This window comes from Bubalus bubalis, chromosome 3 (assembly GCF_019923935.1).
Source record: "Bubalus bubalis isolate 160015118507 breed Murrah chromosome 3, NDDB_SH_1, whole genome shotgun sequence".
NCBI lineage: Eukaryota > Metazoa > Chordata > Mammalia > Artiodactyla > Bovidae > Bubalus > Bubalus bubalis.
Window position 1 is genome coordinate 106,593,926 of NC_059159.1, and position 23,414 is coordinate 106,617,339.

At 41.1% G+C, this 23,414-nt stretch overlaps 1 protein-coding gene across 1 annotated transcript in view; it reads right to left on the reverse strand.

Annotated features, from left to right (window-relative positions):
* DOCK8 (dedicator of cytokinesis 8) overlaps positions 1–23,414 on the reverse strand; it is a gene marked incomplete in the record, with an annotated part of 208,370 nt that overhangs the window by 66,041 nt on the left and 118,915 nt on the right. The window contains 9 exon segments of the mRNA XM_045165057.1: positions 3,329–3,424; positions 6,081–6,250; positions 7,356–7,520; positions 10,262–10,496; positions 11,136–11,231; positions 14,703–14,804; positions 15,405–15,543; positions 16,604–16,674; positions 18,308–18,425. Coding sequence (XP_045020992.1) covers positions 3,329–3,424; positions 6,081–6,250; positions 7,356–7,520; positions 10,262–10,496; positions 11,136–11,231; positions 14,703–14,804; positions 15,405–15,543; positions 16,604–16,674; positions 18,308–18,425 — 1,192 coding nt within the window.

The window sequence follows — 23,414 nt, forward strand, 5'->3', positions numbered from 1 at the left end:
GTTAATACTCTTGACAACAGCTTTGATGTCGAACAAAGTTAACAATAAAGGTGAGGCAACCAACCCATGTCAGTTTGCCTGTTATTTCACTAAGCCACACATGTTTCCAGGCCATCAAGCCATCAGTCACTATGACGGAGCAGACAGTGCACCCTGAGGGGAAGTCAGGATGGAGAAAGACAGGATACTGACTCTAGATAGTAAAGGTGCATATCTAAGGAATAATTTCAATGAGCCCAGACTTTGTAGCTTCCCATGTATAGAAAAAACTAAAATCATTAACTCAAGATGTTCTAGTTTTTGTGAACATCTTTTGATGTGCAACTACATGTTTTTGGTTTTTTTTTTTTTTCCAGTAAAACCTCCTATAAATCCTGGCTCTTTCCTTGACTCTTTGAAATAGTCCCTCAGAGATAACTGAGAGACTGTTTTCCAGGGTTCAGTCTTCAATAACGTCCCCCAATAAAACATAACTCTCAAATTTTAGGTTGTGCATTTTTTTTACCAGTCAACACTATCCTGGCCTTAAAATGGAAAGCCCTGCATCCCAAGGACCCCCCAAGACCCAGGTAAACTGGAATAGCTGGTTACTCTAACTGATGGCAAAAATGACATCTGAGCATTTTCTGTGTATTTCATTTATCTTACAACCATAAAATGTAGAATAAACACAGATGAACTCATTTTTTTTAATTGCTCAGTGGGTAAGAAAGCTGAAACTACTTGAATACCCTAATATCACATCCTAGGGTAATGGCATATGTGAAAATAAAGTTTTAAAGTCAACACTCAGAGTAAAAATTGATTAGAGCAAAGCTTACCCTTGATAAACCTTTAAATTACCCACACTGTATGGTAAGTACGCAACACAATTTACTGATTCTTAAGTACAGTAAAATTGAAGAGTTACTCACATAAACTAAAAGGAGACAAACAGAAAGTTCTCTGTGCAGATATCTGGGTATTTGAACTGATGACATCCCTGGATGATTAATGGGGACAAATGGAGAATGCTAAAGTGTTTCTGCTTGTCATTGGTCCCACTTCATTCTGTTGAGTGAGACAAACCTTTACAATTTTAATACATATGAAAACATGTTGAGACTTCAGGGAAGTTCCTCCTCTTGGGAGAGGTGCAGGGCTGCATGTTAATCTAGCAGGTGGTCTAAGCTCGCCTGTGATGTAACTCAGCTATACCCGGTCTTCCCATTGTAAGAAAGAGATGCTCCACGAGCTTCAAAGGTAACCGCCGGAAAATAGGTCAGTTTGACCGCCAGAGTCTTATGGCAAGAGGAGATTAGAGGACGATAAGCTGCTGCTTAAAGTAATTTGTGTTGCTTACCAGGCAACATTATTACAAGAACACCTTGCTCTGGAGGTTACAGAAAATAGCCAAGCAGCTAAACCCTGTTTGCTGAGCAACTAAGGAGACACAGTGGCTAGACCTCCCCCTGAAATGAAATGATTCTCTGCTGGTCACTGAAATGACCAGAAACAAAATCAAAACAAATTAATTGCTCCCAGAAGAAATCAGGCCCTGCCTGAAGAAAACAGGTGTAGGCAAATCATGGTCCTTAAGAAGGAAAACAGTACTTGTAACCAGTCCCCGCAAAGCCCAAAGCTAAGATTTAGAGTAAGTGACATATTTATTTTCAACACTTCATACATGTTCTTTCACTTCTTCTTTTAGAATTAACTCCTGGTACCACCTTCCAGACAAGCGGGGCCCAGATTTGTGCCAAGTCTGCAGCACCGGACCTTCCAGGGCCTCCCCATGCCTGATCTTTCCCCCACCTAGGCCAAAGTGAGCTGTGCTGAGGCTCATTCCCTTGGGGCCTGTTGAATACACATATTTCCCTGTGAGCTTCTGCAAAGAGTTTCCTATAATAGGCTTCTAATCAGCATATTTACATTTTTATAAGGGTCTTGAAAGACACTCAAGGCATTAACTTAAGTAGCGACTAAATTGGTGAGACCCTTGGATACCAGGCAGAGGTGAAAACTTGGGGCAGACAGTGTTTTTTTAATTCCCCACCCTTAGATCACACAACATGTGACAACTGAAGAATTCTATTAATATAAAGAGACCTGGTGAGTGGTTTAACAGCTTGTCAAGTCTCTGAATTCATAGGTAAGGCTGATTATAAAGAATTACAAGGAAGCTTTTCATGTCTGATACAGTATTGAAATGCTCATGCTCAGTCATGTCTGATTCTTTGTGACTCTATGGACTATAGCCTGCCAGGCTCCTCTGTCCATGGGATTTTCCCGGGAAGAATACTGGAGTGGGCTGCCAGTGAAATAAATGATACCTAGTTACTGCCTTCACTGTGTTGAGGATGAATTGTCCCCACTTCTCCTTTTACTAAAAAAGAAGCTAACACAGTATGGTTCCTGGACTAGCATCAGCTGGGAACTTGTCAGAAATGTAAACCCTTGGACCCTATTTTCAGTTCAGTTCAGTCGCTCAGTTCTGTCCAACTCTTTGAGACCCCATGAATTGCAGCACGCCAGGCCTCCCTGTCCATCACCAACTCCCGGAGTTCACTCAGACTCATGTCCATCGAGTCGGTGATGCCATCCAGCCATCTCATCCTCTGTCGTCCCCTTCTCCTCCTGCCCCCAATCCCTCCCAGCATCAGAGTCTTTTCCAATGAGTCAACTCTTTGCACGAGGTGGCCAAAGTACTGGAGTTTCAGCTTTAGCATCAGTCCTCCCAAAGAAATCCCAGGGCTGATCTCCTTTAGGATGGACTGGTTGGATCTCCTTGCAGTCCAAGGGACTCTCAAGAGTCTTCTCCAACACCACAGTTCAAAAGCATCAATTCTTCGGCACTCAGCTTTCCTCACAGTCCAACTCTCACATCTATACATGACCACTGGAAAAACCACAGCCTTGACTAGACGGACCTTTGTTGGTAAAGTAATGTCTCTGCTTTTGAATACGCTATCTAGGTTGGTCATAACTTTCCTTCCAAGGAGTAAGCATTTTAATTTCATGGCTGCAATCACCATCTGCAGTGATTTTGGACCCTACTTTAGATCTACTGAATCAGAAACTCTAGGGGCCAGCAGTCAGTTTTGACAAACCACCCAAGTACTTCTGATGCACAGTAAGTTGGAGAACCACTGAGTTAGGAGGTAATTGGGTGGTCAAAAAATGGGGGATCTGGAACAGGGCTGCCAAAGTGTGTGTGTGTGTGTGTGTGTGTGTGTGTGTGTGTGTGTTCGGTGTGTACATTAGAAGGGCAGGAACAAGGAAGGAGAGTACTATTTTTAATAACAGTGAGAAGGTGGGCAACGTATCCTCACACGGCCCTGTTCGGTACCTTTTTGCTGACTGGCCTGGGGGCTGTTGTTGAACTTGGAGCATCACTATTGCTGGAGCAATAGTAAGACATCCGGTTGCAGCTGCGATCAGCAATCTGAAATACACAAACCATGACTCCACAGTCAACCCACAGTGGTCCCCAGAAAGATGAGCCAATGGCCTGGAAATCAGCTTAGAATTCATTGTTAATGTATTTTTTTTTTCTGGTTACAAAGGTAAAACAACTGCCAAAAATAAACATAAAACAAAGCAAATAAGGTAAAGTATACCTAACTTTACTTGCTCTGGAGATATTCACTGTTAGCTGGTATGGAGCCACCTAGAGTCACATCCTAGTTAAGAAACAGTCCCTTCAACTAAGTCTCTGACTTAACTGGAAGAGAAGGGGAAAAATATGTGTGGGAATAGTGCCTCTCTGTGGGTTAACATGGTACTGTTCTCAGTCTCCTCGACACTATTTAATAATTTGTCCAAAAAAAAAAAAAACAAAACAAAATACACACTTCTGAAAGGAAGATGAGGCTTGATTCTTCTAGACAAAATTCTCTCCCCTTACTACCAAATAATTTAAAAACTGTTAACCCATTCCACAGAGAAATTAAAAATCTTCACTTTCATTAAAGGAAACTGTAAAAATCAAATCTGTCAGTAATAGCTGCTATCCACTTCTCCCCTAGGCAATCTGAAATGATATTGCCTAAAGGGGACTTAGATGTGAAAGTGAACCACGGTGCGCTGGCAAATGCCTAACAACCAGCTCTCAGAGGGGAGGGGCTGATCTGTAGAATTTGCCAATTACTGTGCTGTGAATGCCTCCGTCATGCCTGATTTCAAGTTAACAAGACATTACTGAATATGGTGTTGGGAAGAGAAATGCAAACCGACCACATAGTATTTCCACTGCACAGAAACAACAGACATAAATAACCTCGAAAATACAGATAACAATAAAATATAGTAAAATACTTATGAAGGGATGAGATTTGAGAACTCCCTTGTAAAAATGGAATAATTTCAGATTTATGGACAAGTTGCAGATGTTGCACAGAAAGTTCTTGGATACGCTTCGTCAAATTCCTCTTATGTTATATCTTACATAACTATGGTATATTTGTCAAAATTAAGAGATTGGCATTGCACATTAACTGTTAACTAAACCATAGGCTTTATTCGAATTTCACCAGTTTTTCTACTTGTGTCCTGTTCTGTTCCAGAAGACCACAATGCATTTAGATTACCTTTGTTTTTCATATAACTTATGTGTTAATTGATATAATTTAATTTTTAATAATGTCTGTGTTTAACAACTGGTTCAGAAAATTCCTGGAAATTTAACAATTAGTTCTCAGAAACTGATATGAACCAGCTCCAGCACATCCTTGCATTTATTCGGTATATCAAAAAGGGTATTTCACACTATTTCATAAGATATAACCTATATATCATCAGAATCTCTAAGAGTGAATCTATAGATGATTCTTACATTCATCCAGGGTTCAGAACCTCTGCAGAACCAAGGAAAATCAGGCTCAGGGTAGGAACAGACTTGCCCATGACCACAGGCCAGAGTGCGATCAGATCAAGACCCAACCCTGGTCTCCAGATTTTCTGTCTCACAACATACTGTCTCAAGTGGGTGTCTCAAGGGAAATGATGTCAAACCTAAAGAGTTTGATTTATCTTCATCAGAGAAAATGACTTTATTCTAAAAGACTAGCCACCCTGAGGTCACAGATAACTGGAAAGAAAATTAGATTAAGAATTCATGGCAGTTTTGTACATACATGAAAAACCACTTTATTATACATTTTAACAGGGTGAATTTTTTAGTATGTGAATTGTATCACAATTAAAACAAATTTCAAACGAGAGGCATTCTACAAAATACCTGACCAGTATGCCTCAAAACTGTCAAAGTCCTCAAAAACAAGGAAAATCTAAGAAAGTGTCATAACCTAAAGGAGCTAAGGAGATATCACTACAAGATATAATGTGGTATCCTAGGTGCGATAGAATAGAATAGAAACAATACATTCAGGAAAAACTGAGAATATCTGAATAAAACATAAATTTGAGGTAATAATATGTTACATGTGTTTCATTAATTGTGACAAATGTGCTATTTTAATGTAAAATATTAATAACTGGAAAACTATTGAGCACACAAAAATTTTCAGTTATATATAGATGTAATTCTATATATCCAAAATTTTATAAAATAAAAAGTTTATGAAAAAAATAATTCATGAAAGGAAAACAATCTAGGGCAAGTCACCGACCCTTTCAGGATCTCAATTTTTGTTTACAAAACTTGGCTTTGATCTTTGGGGTTCTTACATGGGATAATCAATCTATGGATGTTAATAAATCTGAAAGGCAGGTATTAAAAAATAATACAAAAAAAAGGAAAAAAAGCCCTTTCTAGGCATCAAAAACTGTTAAAGCTAATTTTTTCCCTGAAAATAAAACTTAAGGTATTCACAGATGCCATGGGGCTAAACCAGCTATGCTCAAGAAACTTCCCACCAAAGTCCACTAACTCTGCTCAGACCCCCAAATGCCAGTCTTGCCTCTACATCTTTCAGAATGGTCTCAGTAATTTCAAAAGAAAAGCATTTTAATAACCTGAAAGCTGTGCATTTGACCAAGACAGCAGGCAGCAGGAGTGGTTGATTTTGTGTTGTCTCTCCAGGTGTTAGTCAGAAGTTAAATAGCCCACGTCTCAGTCCAGGGCTTGACACCTGCCTTACCTTTGAAGACATGATGCTCTTAACTTCCTCATCTGCTGCACAGTGTGGCCCCGCGAGGTCTGGGTTACTGCTGCTCATCACCCGGGCCTGCAGCAGCTTCGAACTCACAGCTGCAGCAGATGTGCGTCCATACGTGTGGTAGCGAGGGTCCGGGAGGACAGTGGGGCCACCTGCAACCCACCAGGTACAGGCATGTCAACAGAAAGGGATCAGAGTCACTTACTGGATTTGGGGAGGAACCAACGAGGGATGGGGTAGATAGTAGAGCAGACACTCAACAGATTAGGTCTTGGAATTAGGGTCTTATTAGCAAATGCCTAAGGGAGACAATTTTGCGGGGAAAGATAGGGTGTAAGGCAGTGGGCAGAGGTAAGGACTGTGGTAAACTGCGAGCACACGTCTCATCCAAAGACAAGGGCTGCTCCTCAGCTCTGGCTTATTATTTCTCAAGACAAGCTGGAAATGTGGGTATTTTTATTTATTAATATTTAAATGATGACAGATTTATAAGTCTTGCATTTCTGAGATTTGAGAATCCAAGGAACCCTCTGAGCCTTATAAGAATAAGAATACACTATATATAGCAAGGTGTTTCGCCTTTAAGTATTTACATACTCAAAGGTGATTATGCAAGTCTGTGAATATTACAAGTATTTTTAAAAACACTTGAAATTATAGGTTTACTTGAAATGAGGCTACATGGACTAATAAACATGCCAAGTTCCTTTGTTAGGGCCTGGAATTTTGTTAACTGATTGACGCTCCTTTTTATATCATGCTGACCAGATGCTCTGGTTGAGTGGAGAAATGAATTATTATTTCTGTTTAGTTTGGGAGGAAATGAGAAAAAGGATTTATTTTTTCATAATGTAAAGTTTAGGAGCCATTGCTTACCACTGCTATCAAAGACATATTTTTTCCTTATCATTATTCTCCTAGAATTGTAGGCATCTGTTATTACTTCCCCAGCTCTTACAAAAAGAGATTCTCAGCTGAATTAGAAATTACCAACTGGGTAAAGATCAGTGACAGATTATCAAACAAGCAGAAAAAAATAAGTGCTCAGAGTACAAAAAAAGAGGAGGAAGGCTGATAGAAAGCAAGACAGAAAAATCTAGAAATAAGCTTTCAATTTCAACATTCATGTAAGTTTTTCTCACTCTGAAAAATAAAATTTAACTTCTGGGCTTTTAATTTTATTTGGAATTCTGTAGCAGTGGGGTGGGGGTGAGGGTGCCCTGCCCACCAGACTCCCACGCTCAGGGGTGATGGTACCTGACTTGGGCATGTCTCTCTGCGGCTCTGGCAGGCGGAAGACGTAGTGCACGTAAGAGGCAAGCAGGCAGTTTCTCCCGTGCTGGTCCTTGCCCAGGCCCTTGCTGTTGTGCAGACTGTTGGCGGTGACCACCACGGACTCGAAGGCAAACTGAGAGAAGTTGGCTGAGGAACCAAGAGAAAAATGGGTGGCCCCACAGTGGGTCCTTAATGAACTTGAGGTGGAACATTCTTTGGGGGCAGTGACAAGGAGTCCTGGCCACTGACCAGCTGAACCAGGCCAGTCAAGATGGTGGCCTGGGGCAGGGTGAGTTGTTTTAGTAAATTCCAGTGTGTGGCTCCGCTACTGCAAAGGACTTCACATCTCTCCTTCGGCCAGTGCTGTGGTTTTTCAGGACAAAGATGTGAGCGTGTCCAGATAGCCTCCCCTCTGGACACCATGCTGTTAATGGGTGCTACTCAGTGGGGACTGCTCTGACATCACCAGTATCATCTAGGATCCTGTTAGAAGTGTAGAATCTCAGGCCCCACTGCAGACCTACTGAGTCAGAATCTGCATTTTAACCAGATGCCCACGTCATTCTTACGCACACTCTGGTTTGAGATGGGCTGTTGCACAACACAGATTCTTGGTGCACAGATTAACCTAAAAACTTATGTGTATTATGTCAGTCCCTGGTCCTGTACAAACAATGCTTCACCGTATAGGCTGTGTGTTTAGGAGCTCAAGCCCTCCACAATTTGGCTCCACCCTACTTATTCCACCCGGTACCCTTTCCTGTTCAAATTCAACTTCCTTAAACTAAGGCAGTCTTTATATTGTCCCCATCATGTCTGCTTCTCACTTCTGCAATTTTGCTCATGCTGTTGTCCTCATTTAGAAAGCCCACGTTGCTCCCACCAACTAAATCATGCCTACTCTTCAATGCTTGGCACACTCCCATCTCCTCAAGGAAGCCTCTGACTCCACTCAGTCCCGGGATTAATTGACACCATATCACAAGATTCTTAGACTATGTCCTGTGGTAAACTCTGTCTCTCTGATAGGCTGGAAGCCTTTCTAGGGCAAAGTGCATTTCTCATACTTTGTTGTCTCCCCACTATGCCTTCTATTATGCCTGACACAGGTAAGTTCTGAATAAGTACTTTGAGAATAAGAGCCTCCAACAATTCTGCCTGTTTAACACCCTAGACTCCCAAATGTCAGCTCAAAATGTGTGTATGAATGTTTTGTCTAGCAGCTGGGGATGTAGTATACCAAACATGTGGGGGAGGAAAGTAGAAAGAAATCCAGGGAAGAAAGAGATGGCCACTCCGCAGGAATCTAGCTGGAAAGGCACCAGCTACATGGATGAGAAGTTACTTGACAACACAGGATACCTTGTCTGTGCAGGTACAGAAGATGCCCTCCAGGATATAATACACCCAGGGATTCAGAGGTCACGCTTTTCCCTAGCTCTGAAAGTTCCCCCGTGTGTCCCAGGCTACACGTTCATTATTCCCTCCCCACGGACTTACTCCTATTACATGGCCCAGTAGTGTTATTCCCTTCTTTAATGACACTCCCAGAAAAGTGTATTTTGAGACTTTTTTCTGAACCTCTTCTTTTGGTGAATCAGACACTCTGGTTCTCTGCTTTTGCCAATCTCATCTCATCTCACTGTTTTCATTTTGACTCCTTCCTTTTTATCCCTCCTTTAAAGCCATCCTAAACACAGTCTTCTTGGGGGCTCCTTCTTCCTCCCAAATGGATATTCACCATCCTCCCAACAATATTCAGCCGTGTTCCTTTGAGGACTTGCGTCCTGTACTGCTGCTCTTTGCTATATTTTATTGTAAGTCCTATTGATTATTATTGCAAAACCTACAACTCTAAGCACAGTACTGGCAGCATGGAGGACACCCAAAGGTAACTGCTAAGCTGGAAAACACAAAATAATACAAGCCCTGCTGAAAACAGTGGCAAACAAAGACGCCTACAGAAGCCAGTCTATTTCTGAAGCAGTTAGAAAAGCCACTGGACCCAGGCACTACACCATGTTATTTCCAAAGGAAGCCTTACACATTGTATTTAGGGTTCATTTGTTAAAAGTAAACATTTAAGACGAGCAGTTGCCATGGCTGAGGGGAGGGGAGAATGGGGTGACTGCTCAGGAGCATGGGGTTTCATTTGAGGCTGATGAAAATGCTCTGGAGTTAGGTAGTGGTGAGAGTTGCATTACCTAGTGAATATACGAAAAACCACTGAGTTGTGCACTGTAGTGAATTTTATGGTATGACATTATATCTCAATAAAAAATGGATCACACCACACTGAATTTCAATTTACAGTGTTCCTTTACTTCCATTTAATCTGGGTTATCTTATTTCTTAAAAACACTGGATTCCCTTGTTGTCAAATCAGCAAAAATAGTTCAGAGATAAAAGGAATCCATCAATTACTGCGGGTGTGCTCAGTTGTGTCTGACTCTGTGACCTCATGGACTATGGCCCGCCAGGCTCCTCTGTCCAGGGGATTTCCCAGGCAAGAATACTGGAGTCAGTAGCCATTCCCTCCTTCAGGGGATCTTCCCAACCCAGGGATTGAGCCTGAGTCTCCTGCATCTCCTGCACTGCAGGCAAATTCTTCACTGATGAGCCATCGGGGAAGCCCCCACCAATTACTAAGAATGGAATTTAAAGGACTGCCTTCAGTCATTCAACACATTTATTTTTTTAAAAATATCTGTAACTTTAAGCATCCTATATTAATGTTTCTTTTTTCAAACACCCAGGGTGTCTTAAAAAAACAGCAGTGGACTTTGTCTCCTCTGGATTCACAGCCTGGATAGATCCCATTGGCCCTGCTCCCATGTTTCTAAAATAAGGCACTGCCTGTCTCTTCCCAGCCCCCCAAGACCTCCTACCTGGCTGACCAGCGATGACCATGGGCTGCACAAACAGCTGGAAGAGCTTGTCCAGCACCAGATGCAGGAAGAGCACAAGGGGCTCTAGGCGGGAGGAGTTTAGGCAGATGATGCTGAGCTTCAGCTCATGTTCCAGTGCCGATTCACTGATCTTCTGGTCCAGCACACGGATGGGGAAGGTCACCTGGCTCTCCAGGGAGTGGCAGAGGGTGAAGAACTTCTCCAGATGGTTGTCCTGGGAAGGCAGATGGCAGGCCTCATGGGTCTCATCCCATCAACCCTCACCGGTGGATTCATAAACACAATCAAATAGTGACTTCTAGGAAGAGCCACTCATCTAGTGATTCAGAGCAGGAGGTCTAAGACATGATGTTTCAGACCCAGGTTATGTATGACTTCTTCACAGAGTGGTGTGCACAACATAGATCCTATCAATAATTATTAACTGAAGAAAAATTAATTTGTACTCTGACCTGTTTATAGGCAAGAGCAAATACACTGGGCAAACACAATGCCAAAATAAGGGCCTAAGCCGATGCAAAACCCAGTCAGTGGCAGGAAAAGAAGGGAAAGTAGAACTGAAAAAAATGCTGGAGGAAAAATGGCAGCGTTACAGACAGAAACATCTGACAGTGCAGGTACCAGTCTGCTTCAACATTTTTATAAGGTCTTTATTTCTTTCAACATTAAATAAAACCTAACAGGTCTTCAATTTCCCACACAGAACTAAAAGGTCTTTTTTTTTTTGGTTTTATCCGTGCACAAAGCTTTTCATTGATCTTTCATTGACCTGTCCTTAGGAGTCTCTCTGCTGCACCCCATCTTCATTATTAGTCTTTTGCTCTGATTTAAACTTGACCTTGATGTTCCTTACCTGGGTGTGAACAGAAGAAACAGCTTGCACTTCAATATTGAATACTCCCTTATGTCCTTCAGCCCATTTAATGGGAGGATTCTGTGAAGGGACTTTCTGTATTAAAAGGGAAAAATAAAAGCAATTCAATTCCCTTTTCTCATTACTAACAAGGAGAGTAAAGTGACTTGGCAATAGATATCAGGGTTATACAAATATAAAAATCCCTGGAAAACACAACTTGGCCTTAGAGTTAGGAGCCCTGGATTCAAGTTCAGTTCTATACCAAACTAATTATTTTTACTTTGACAAGTCAGTGAGACTCTCTGGGACTTTGTTTTCTCATGCTGAAAGGAGGGGTTTGAAGTGAGTGATCTGTCAAATTTAAGCTTCCATCAGCAGGTGGTAATCCTGATTCTAAGAATTAATGTAATATCCTAATGATTTCTCCATTAATCAGGACAATGCCAGAACAAAGTGTAGAATAAAAGGCATGAAATTTTAATGCTTTTGAGTGACTGCAGTTTTGTTCTCTTTTAACAAAACGTATCTGAGTAGTAGTCCTTCTAGGCTCCTCCTTTAATTACTCAAAATGACTTTTTATACCATTTATATGTCAATAGCCCCGCAGTCCTCAGAGACCACTTCTTGCCTTAAAATCCTGAGGGAATTGTCATCTTACATCACTGAGGGAAGAGGGCCCACACTCACACAGCCATGTGAGTGCGGGTTTTGTGTCTCTTGCATTTTAACGAAAGGGTGCATGCTGTACTTGCAAGGGTAGGACGTATACATGGGTTGGGGACCTCTGGACACATCTCAGAGAGAGTCACAAACTGGGGTCCAAAGCTTGATCCAGCCCGCAGACAAGTGCTGTCTGGCCCAGTGTTAGAAACTTTGCTGAATTAGTTGCTAAACATTTGAAAATCAGACAAATTCACACGAAAGCCTGCTTTTCTAACATCGTTTGAGAACTGGAAGATATGAAGACATTGGTCTTGCATCCCAGCATGGCACTGATCTGAAGAGCAGAGGGACCTTGAAATGGGAAGACAGTCTCCAGCATGAACAAATTCCACCAGGAACTGGCATTCATTAAAGAGTCTGACTCCTGTGGACACTGGAATTTGCAGTAAGCTAAAGCAATACAGGGGCTTCCCAGGTGGCTCAGTGGTAAAGAATCTGTCTGCCAATGCAGGGGATATGGGTTCAATCCCTGTCAAAGGAAATGGCAACCCACTCTGGTACTCTTGCCTGGGAAATCCCATGGACAGAGGAGATTGGTGGGCTACAGTTCACAGGGTCGCAAAAGAGTCAGACATGACTTGGCAACTAAACAACAAAAACAAAAAGCAATACTGACCATTAAAAATATAATATGAGCCATCTATGTCATTTAAAATTTTCTAGTAGCCATATTTTAAAATATATTTAATGTGATAATAATTTTAATACTAGTGTCACTGAACCCAGTACAGCCTAAAGATTATGGTTTCAACATGTAATCAATATACAGAATGGTGGATGAGATATTATACATTCTTTTTCTGTTACTAAGTCTTTGAAACCTAGTTTGCATTTTTATATTTATAGCACATCTCAATTTGGACAAATCACATTTTGAACAGCCTCATGCGGCTAGTAGCAACTATACTGGACAGTGAGGGTCTAAAGGATATTAGGAGACACTGAGGGCATATTGATAGATAGCTTAGGGCAAGTAGGGAAAAGAACTAATATTTACTTAAGCATTGCTTGATATCCATGATCTCAATTAATGTTCAGAGCAACTTTGTAGGCAGATATGGGCTAGATTTCATCTTTGAACCTCAGAGAGGGTAAGCAATTCACCCATGTTCACATTAGGGCATGGCAGAATCTGAGTTTTGGATAGAGATTTATCTGTCTCCAAATCCAGGTTTGTTTGGCATCATTAAAAAGATAATTGCGCATTCTAGGAAGTTATAATGTGCAGCTTGATGTTGAAAAGATGGTTTTGAGGACTTCAACAAGGGGCTGTATGTCCAAATCATAATGCCTGTGAATACATTCAGGAGACCAGTTTTGATCTAAAGCGGGAATATGCCTGTGGCCCAGAGCAATGGAAGCTTCTCTCTCCAGGGGGAAAAAAGGAAAACATAAAATGGAATAGCCTGGAGATGGGTGCTGTGTGGTCAGAGTAGGGAAGAAAGTTGACTCTAAAATTTGGAACAAAATTCAAATTCCTGGGAAATTCTTCAACTTGAAATATGCAAGGAAAACAAAAGAGATGAAGAGGAACCTATAGATTAAGAGTCTTAAAAGACATGTATGTCAACCAATAGCAATGTATGGAGTTTATTTGGATCCTGATACATAAACAAACAAACAAACTCTAAAAAAAATGACATTAATGGGATAATTGGAAATTTGATCACTGACTGGATATTTATGAAATACTGTTAATTTTTAAGGTATGACAATGGTACTGTGATAGTTAAAAAAAAAAAATCCCTTATCTTTTAAGGTAAAATACTGAAATATTTATACATGAAATGAAATGATGTCTGGTATTTGCTTCAAAATAATTCTTATTGATGTAAACCCACACCAACGAGACTGAGAAGCATGAGAGCTGCTGCTGGTGCAGGCAGAACGGAGCATTCACTGGGCTCCTTTGAACGAGTGGACTGCAGCTGAGCGTGTGGGCAAAAGAGGCAGCACAGGAAACAGGAGGGAAAGACTGTTGACACTGGTATCTTTAGAGGAATAAGAGCCCCAATATCCACCTGAGGACTGTAACAACTGACCCGGAGGAGAAACTGAAAGAATCTGGCATGGGAACCTTTTATAAGGAAGGGAACTGAGAGCGACTATTAGCAAAGTGGGCTGTATTTGCTTCCCTTTTAAAATACACTATTCTGAAAATCCCTCTGTTATAGATAATACAACGTACAATGCTGCCTTGAATTTATCCAACATTCTGAATTGGTAATAATCTAAATGAATGAGGTTGTAAAGACAGTTATTTTCTCCCATCCTATCAGAACAATGTGCTGTCTGAAGACCTCCTGTGCTGACAGATGACAGCTGCCCAAAATGCACTGAGCATCCTTGGTCATGTATAAAGAAATGGAACCAAGAATAAAGGATAAAAAAGTAAAAAGGAACTGTAAGCTACCTTGGCCTTTCATAAATATCTAAACTTGGCACAGTAATTAATAACTGAAATTTCATTCATGAATATGTTGTGGCTATTTAACAATATTTATTATTTTCATATTTCAGAGTATTCTAATTCAAAAGAATTATCTATAAATTTGGCATTAGAATACAAATGTAAATACTTTTAATGAAAATTTGCAACTTTTTAATGTTTTGACATAGTTTTCTATTTGTCTTTATTTCAGGTACCAAAATTATAAAACATCTAAGTAATATATTTTTTTTGTTGTTTCAGGGCTCAGGGTTGAATTCACCCTGAGCATGTGAATATAATAAAAAGATTACTAAAAAAAAAAAAAAAAAAAGAAATGGGAAGTGGGTCTGGAAAGGTGGTCCAAGACCATGGCTGGACAGGAAACAGCTGATGGCCAGCTTGCTGGTTACCTCTGCAGAATGCATAGAGTAGTTGGGTGGCAGCTTTTCCAAGGCAACTGGGAGACAGTAGGATCCAGTTTGAAGACGTTCATTTAAGAGAATTGGCAGCCACTGAAACAGATGATGTAAAGAATAAAATGGTATTTATTACAGCATATAATTCTAGCAATTTGTCTAGCTCACAATAATCAAATGCAACTAAATGATGATTAGATATTGACCAGGGCTCTTTTAGGCAGTAATTTCTGTCAAGTTCTTTGCATTTTAAATTCCTCGAGAGCTCCTGAGATGGTATTATCAATGATTCACTGCTTTCAGAGCCAAACTAGTAGCATTTTTTTCTTTAAGGCTAACGTTTGTGTGTGTCTAAACATCAAGGTTCAGTTTACCTTTTATATATTTTAAAGAAATAACTCTTTCTCCTTGGAGGAAAAGTTATTTTCATATGTGAAGCATACACACACACACACACACACACACACTTTGGAAATAATGCACATTGTAATGCTTTTTTATAAATGAATATTCTTTCAGTAGCGATCACCCACTACCTTTCATTCCTGAAATTGTCATTTGCTAAGTCAAGTCACCTCCGCTCTGCTACTTCTAACAGGAAAAAAGCAAGCGAAGAGAATGTAGTTGCTTATCTCTGCAGGTACCCTGGATGCACCAGCAACCGCAGTGTGAATTTGCCAGTTGAAAACAACTCACTGAATATCCCAGGAGACTTTCTACTGAGTTTCCTTGCTTCTGCTGACAGCTGATATGATAGAAGGTGAACAGGAGGTGGTGATTTACTGTAAGCTTAGCAGGGAGCTTAATTTTCACTTCTTCATAGAAGTCAGGAGACCTGTTTCAAAAGCACATTATACACAAATAACTTTTAGCAAGAAAGATGGCGGCTCTGACTATAAATTGTAACACCATGGACCCTCTGCCCCTCAGGGTTTGCCTGCTTGGTGTCTCACTCTTCATTTTACATCAGCCTGCTCCTAGCTGAAAGTCCTTGAGATCAAGCTTATGTCACTGGATACACTTCACTTACATAAGGCTGCTCACAAACTAAAAGCTTTGTCAGGAAAAAAAAAAAAATCCCTGCACACAATAGAAAAATCCAACAATTTAATTTGGACAAGGGATGAGGTATAGAGTCCTGCTCTGACCTCCTTTTCTATTTCTACCGCAAGAACAGGGTACAACACTCGGCTGGCACTCAACAAAAATTTGGGGGAAACAAATGAAGGATGCAGGAAGGAAAGGGGACCTGATTGTACTGAATTATGAAGTCCGGAAGTTTACTAACAGCTTCATGTACATTACTCATTTAACCCTCATCTCAGTCCAAGAGGGTAGGTTCAGAAAAGTACTTAAATGGGCCAAGGTTACCAGGCTGGGGTCAAATCCAAGTCCGTCTGGTCCTGAAAATGTGAATAACAGTTTAGACATTATTCTGTGACTCAACTTACCCACATAAAAATGAGTGTTCCATTTCTCCTTTGGTCAACTTAAATCTTAAAGTTAGGTAGTGGCATAGGTGTGAAGTGGTGTATAGAAAACAGGGAGATAGAGCAAGGACTGGATTTTGCTTCTGGCCCCTCCAGTATCTCAAAGCTAAGCAGGACACTTTTTTCTTTATGTAACAGCATAAAACCTCTCAGTATCACACTAGGGTAGAAGGTTCCAGAAAACTCAAAACAGTATTAGGTTCTTGAAGATACATTCTCCCGATCACAGTTACTGGCAAAAACTGTCCGTCTGCAACACAGAATCAGGGAACTGGCATGGGCTATCTCTGTCCCTTAGTCCCTGAATTTTAAAAACTGGTAAGAGGAATCACCTAGAAGATTCAGAAAATCAAGGAAATAATGAAACAAGCTTGGCATATGTTTAGAACTGGGAAATACACTTACTTGTTATGGTATGTAACGGCTGTGTACACTTCCTGCAGAAATTCAGGGCCATTGGATTTTCCAAAGATGACCTGTTTGCCAGTATAGAAAGGGTCATATTAACTGTGATATTTGAGTAAATCAAATCAACAATCATCCCAGTGGGATGCTCTGGTCTCATAGAGCTGTATTTTTATAAATTAAGAGCGCTGAGTTCTACATGCGACCCAACTGATGCAGAAGAACTGGCTACAAAAATAAACTGAGACCCCAGGGGGCTACATCAGTGACCGAGGGCCACAGGCTTGTGAGACTAGAAAGCCAGTGCTCTCTGCATTTGCCTCTCCACCTAGAGGTCTGTACTACAGGGCAATGTCAAAGGGTTGCATCCTCAGTGAGATCCCTTTTCCAGCCTCTTTTCCCTGGTTGCTTTTGTCATTAGGATCTTCACTGGCCACATATTTATGCTATTTAAAGACTCCTCTTCGGACACACATTAGCCCAAAAGGCCCATGACTTCACAAGTGGACTCACTTTTTGAAGAGCCTTCCCTTCTAGATGCAATAATGCCCGTGCCAGGCCCCAGAGCTTGATGAGTGGTGAACAGGCTGGAGTCTGCCCCCTACTTGTCCCTGGCTGGGCACCCTGGCTACCATCAGGATCTGCAGAGTTGTGCCTGGCAGCCCTGACAGACTTGCCAGGGGTGAGAGCAGTGAGAACTAGGGGAGTCTTCCTCCTAGGGTTTCCTCCCCACAACCATTGTAAGAAGATACGTTGTGTAGGTGGGACATTAAAATATGGTTTACTGAATCACTTTACTGTATATATTGCAAACATTGGTACAACACTGTAAATCAACTATACTTCAATTTAAAACAAACTGGCCATTAAAAATTAATTAATTAAAAGATGGTTTTATGAAAAGTGAATATTTGAAGAATGGGAGCACTGGAAAAAATGTCAATAGAATTCTATGACTTAAAACAGTAATAGCTAACCACCATTTCATTTATAGGCAGCTGGTTAAAAAAACACAAATTCTGGGGGTTGGGGCTCCTTAGGGGACACTGCATTACATATTATTATTTGATTTATCTTCTACCTCAGGATGAAGATCCATTCCTAGAAGGTGTTGAGATGGTGTATGTTTATTGTTACTAGGCATCACTTTTTTTTTTCAAATCTCTAGATGTGGACTCGGAAAAGGCAATGGCACCCCACTCTAGTACTCTTGCCTGGAGAATCCCATGGATGGAGGAGCCTGGTAGGCTGCAGTCCATGGGGTCGCACAGAGTCGGACACGACTGAAGTGACTTAGCAGCAGATGTGGACTGGGGCTTGAGGAGATGTGTACCACAGCATACAACTGAAAGTACAGCAAACATGGCTGGCACCCTGGGCCTGTCTCTCTACTTCCTATGCTGTAAGGATGGTTGGAACAAATTCATATGTTTCAGTCCTCTAAAATGATATGCGTTTCTGAATTTCACAGCTCACTGTGGAATAAGTTTCGACTTAGGCTGACCCGGATTCCCCATCAGTATCCTGGGCTCAGTATCCTGGGACCAGTAATGGACCAGCCACAAAGTGCTCTGCACACGCTCAGTGGTACTGGCCTGAATCAACACACACTGTAGACCGTTCAGCCCTGGATTTTGTCTGTGTGAACTGACAAGGAAGTTCAGCCCACCCTGCTTAGAGGCAAATGTGTATTCCCCTCCTTACTGGCATAGCACTGCTTGCATCCTCTCCACACATAAACTGGATTTTGATTGTGATGTTCCGGGCAGACGCTACTTTGTTTGCAAAGTTCAGCCTCTGTGGGTAGACATAGAGAAGGTTTCTGGAAAAGAAAAGATGAGGAGCCAATCAGTAAGATCTAGAGTCTATTTTAACCAAGTTGTTCAGGGGATGCTGAAGTCTGCACTCATAAGGTGACTGTTCTGAAGGAGATTTTTCTCTCAGAAGTGAATTACCTTTGGAGAATAAATGCATTATTGTTGATTCTTCGTCTTCAACTGCAGTGATCTGATAATAACCAACACTGTTCTCTGTTTTGCTACACAGACAGAGGTGTCTGCTGCAGCTGAGAAAGTCCTTGAATGTGGAAATCTGCCCAGAGGTAACTATATGTCTGATACAAAGATAAGAAAACAAAAAGGTTCTGCTCATTTTAAAAGGAAATCATGGCCACAGATGATGGCCTAATTTCATTTCTCCTTTCTAATCCCATGCAGCACTTTTCTAAAAAAAGAATCTTAATTGGGCTGCACCATGCTACATGCAGGATCTTAGTTTCCAGACCAGGGATTGAACCTGTGCCCCCTGGTTCAAGTGGAAGAGCACAGTCTTAACCACTGGACCACCAGGGAAGTCCCCATAGTTTCAATTTTTTTATTGTCATGACATATTACACTGGTTTAACTTTCTTTTCTTATATAAGATGACAGTTCATCTAAGCCCAATTAGCTATGTAACATAATAATACAACACTATGAATAATATACTCATCCATTCAACAACTATAGGACAAATACTAGGCTGACTATAACTTTGTATATTTTTTCTTTCTATTTGCATTACTACTACTATAATCCACTAAAAAGTAAGCTCCATGAGGGCAGAGATTTTTATCTGATGTTTTTGATTCACTGATGTATTCCCAGCACTACACTGGCGCCTGGGACATAGTAGGTGCTAAAAAAAATTACTTGTTGAACAAAAGAATGAATGTATATACATTCAATTCATCATATTTCTGACTTTAAGACACAACAGCGGTACTAATATTTATAAGTATCATTAATATTTATCCACAGACTGGTTTCAAATAGGAAAAGGAGTACGTCAAGGCTGTATATTGTCACCCTGCTTATTTAACTTATATGCAGAGTACATCATGAGAAAGGCTGGGCTGGAAGAAGCACAAGCTGGAATCAAGATTGCCAGGAGAAATATCAATAACCTCAGATATGCAGATGACACCACCCTTATGGCAGAAAGTGAAGAGGAACTAAAAAGAGCCTCTTGATGAAAGTGAAAGTGGAGAGTGAAAAAGTTGGCTTAAAGCTCAACATTCAGAAAACTAAGATCATGGCATCTGGTCCCATCACTTCATGGGAAATAGATGGGGAAACAGTGGAAACAGTGTCAGACTTTCTATTTTGGGGCTCCAAAATCACTGCAGATGGTGATTGCAGCCATGAAATTAAAAGACTCCTTGGAAGGAAAGTTATGACCAACCTAGATAGCATATTCAAAAGCAGAGATATTACTTTGCCAACAAAAGTCCGTCTAGTCAAGGCTATGGTTTTTCCAGTGGTCATGTATGGATGTGAGAGTTGGATTGTGAAGAAAGCTGAGTGCCGAAGAATTGATGCTTTTGAACTGTGGTGTTGGAGAAGACTCTTGAGAGTCCCTTGGACTGCAAGGAGATCCAACCAGTCCATCCTAAAGGAGATCAGTCCTGGGTGTTCATTGGAAGGACTTATGCTAAAGCTGAAACTCCAGTACTTTGGCCACCTCATGGGAAGAACTGACTCATTGGAAAAGACTCTGATGGTGGGAGTGATTGGGGGCAGGAGGAGAAGGGGACGACAGAGGATGAGATGGCTGGATGGCATCACCGACTCGATGGACGTGAGTTTGAGTGAACTCCGGGAGTTGGTGATGGACAGGGAGGCCTGGCGTGTTGCGATTCATGGGGTCACAGAGTCAGACGTGACTGAGTGACTGAACTGAACTGAACTGAATATTTATCCTAAGCTGGGTAGTTTCTTTAATTTTCAAAATTATCCTATAGATAGATACAATTTTCATGGCAACACCCCCACAACACAAATGAAAAAAAAAAAAATGATATAGTTAGGAAACGGCAATCAAGAGCTGAAGTCAGGCACTCTGGATACAGTCACTCTGTTAACCTTATCCAAGCTCTATTCTCGTCAGATAAGGCTCCCATTAAATAAAATGATAAGAATGGCCTTTTCAGACTATTTATGACATCTCTCAGAGGCAAGCTTGCCTTAATTCTCGGGATCTCATTAACAGCTGAGCGTCAACAGTACACCAAAGGCTGATTTGACTGTGTCATGTTCTCTGGGAAAGTCTCCTGTCTTCCTCACTCTTGGTCCATGATTCTAAATCCTAATTACACATTCTCCCCAAAAGGACATATTCTGGCCCCAAAGGCTTCAGATGACAAAACAACCTTTGTGTTAACTAGATTATCAAGAGAACAGTGATCAATAAGGAGGACCAGGTGACCAGATTTTTCCCTCTGTGAATTAAGGTTCTCATGATACTTTACAAGGGTTTGCATATTAATCCATACCAGAGCTTCTCAGCCTCACCACTACTGACATTTTGGACTGGATAGTTCCTTGTTGTGGGGACTTTCCTGCACATTGTAGGATGTTTAGCAGTATCCCTGCCCTCTACCCACTAGATGTTAGTAGTACCTCTCCTCAGCTGTGATGAGTAAAAATGTCTCCAGACATTGCCACATGTCCCCAGGAGTGGCAAAGTCACCCTCACTTGAGAACCACTGACCTCTACATGTGAATTTTGCATTACAAATCTATATAACTATGCCTGGCAAATTTCCTATCTTTACTAGATATAATCAGTGCATCTAGTGGGTCCATACTCACATGTAAAGGGTTTCCATTGGAAAAGTATAAAGTCAATACTCAAGAATTAGGCAGAAGAAAATTTTTAATGTTTGATTTATGATGTCAGAGGTAGTCAGGGACTGAAAAACCAAAAGAAAAAGACTTGACTGACACTGTTGTTCAGTTCTATCCTCTTCATGATAACCTCCCCCTTGTGGGTGTGCATTGTGTGTGTGCACGAATGCAAGCAAATAGTCTTCTGGACCAATATTTACATAAATCCATGAATTCACCCCATGGATCTTTCTTGCTACAACAGTATCAACAGTGACAACACTAATAACCACAACCCTGGGTAAGTCTCAATGACTAGGCTAGTGAACCTCCATCTGATGGACACGCAGATGAGAAACTGAGGCCCTGAGAGGTAAAGTGACAGTTCACTCCCTGAATTAGCCTCCAAGTGGGTACAGAGTCCAGTTCGGCGCTGACTCTACAATGGCTGTCTCAGGGATGCCTTGCAAATCTTGCTCGGTCGCACTGAGGGACCCCACCTGCGATGCAGGCAGATGGAGCTGAACTTCAGAGGCCATCAGGAAAGGTCACAGATTAGTAATGAAGGCAGAAGGCAGTTCATGGTTGGCAACACAGGTGTCCATGTGGCTTATACACTCCTCTCTGCTCGCTCTCGGTCATCTCCGCGGCCACCACGCCCACCACCAGAGCCAATGTTTACTGAGTGGCCATGTGGGGAGTGGTTAAGGGCTCTGAAGTCAGACTTGGGCAAGCTGCTTAGCCTTTCCAAAGCCTTTCCTAAGCTAACCCCAGTGGGGTTAGTAATTGCACCCACTTCCTAGGGCCATAGGGAATGTTAATGAACAAGAACTTAGTGATAGCAAGGTGATGAGTATCACTTCCACAGAGCTAAAGTGAGATACACACCCCATCTACACCCTCCGCTCCAGATCATCCTCATTTCTCACTTGGATTTCCACAGTGCTTTCTGCATTGCTTTCTCTTCTAGATTTGCCCCATTCACTGTACTCCTTATATGCTGGTTAGAAGGATCTTTCCAAAGTGTAAAACAAATGATGTCAGGTGCCTACAAGAGTTCCTAAACGTCTTCTCATGGACCTACAAGATCTGGCCCTTGGCAATTTCTCTGATGTTACCAGGCATCACTTCCCACACTGGCCTTCTTCAAGGCCTAGAATATTTCAAACTCATTCTCACCTTGGGGGTTCCTATACCTGCAGTTTTCTCTGCCTAGAAGGGCATCTCCTGGTTCTCTGACTCATTCCTTCTCATCTCTGGGGTTTTACCTCACATGTCAGATCCTCAAAGAGGTCGTTCTCCCATCTTACTTAATTGGGCCACTCCATTCACATATTCTCTCTCTTTTATATTATATGATGATCATACATACATATGCTTACAAAAATAACTGATTATGAATAATGATTATGAAAATACATGATTATGAAAACAATATATGTATCTATTCTCTTCAATCTTGAATACTTGCAAAAGTACAGAAAAGTAGAAAGAATAAAACAACAACAATTTGATAGCCCAACACAAAATTACTGACAAGGTTAGCATATGTTCTCCTAGTCTTTTCCCCTCTATATGTTGAATATTTTATCTACATATTTATACACAAAACTTTAAAAAAAATTTTGTTGTCCTTTAACACTGTTCAGTTATGATCATTTTCTGGTGTCACTAAACATTGGTTTTTTGGCCATACCACGTGGCATGTGGGATCTTAGTTCCCCAACCAGGGATCGAACCTCACGCCTGCACTGGAAGGCAGAGTCTTCACCGCTGGACTGCCAGGGAAGTCATTAAATAGTTTCAATTAAACATGATTTCAATGGATGTATATTATCCCATATTATGAGTGTGCCATCATTTCCACAGTCTCAAAAAATAAGCACTAAGATTATTTCCTTTTTTTTTTTTCAATTCTAAAGTTAGAATGAACACTTTCTATATCTTGCCTCTCTGCAATTCAGGAAGAATCCTTTTAATTTTAAATAGTTCAGTTTCTTCATCTTTAAATTAATTGAAAAGATACCAATCAACCTTTCTTTATGCTGTGCTAGAAGAAATAATGAGCCAGAGTTCATAAAAATGCTTTGAAGTAGAGAGATGAAAGGGTCTGTGTAAATCACAATGGTAAAGCCCAGCAAGCCTGGATAAGCAAGTCAGCTGTC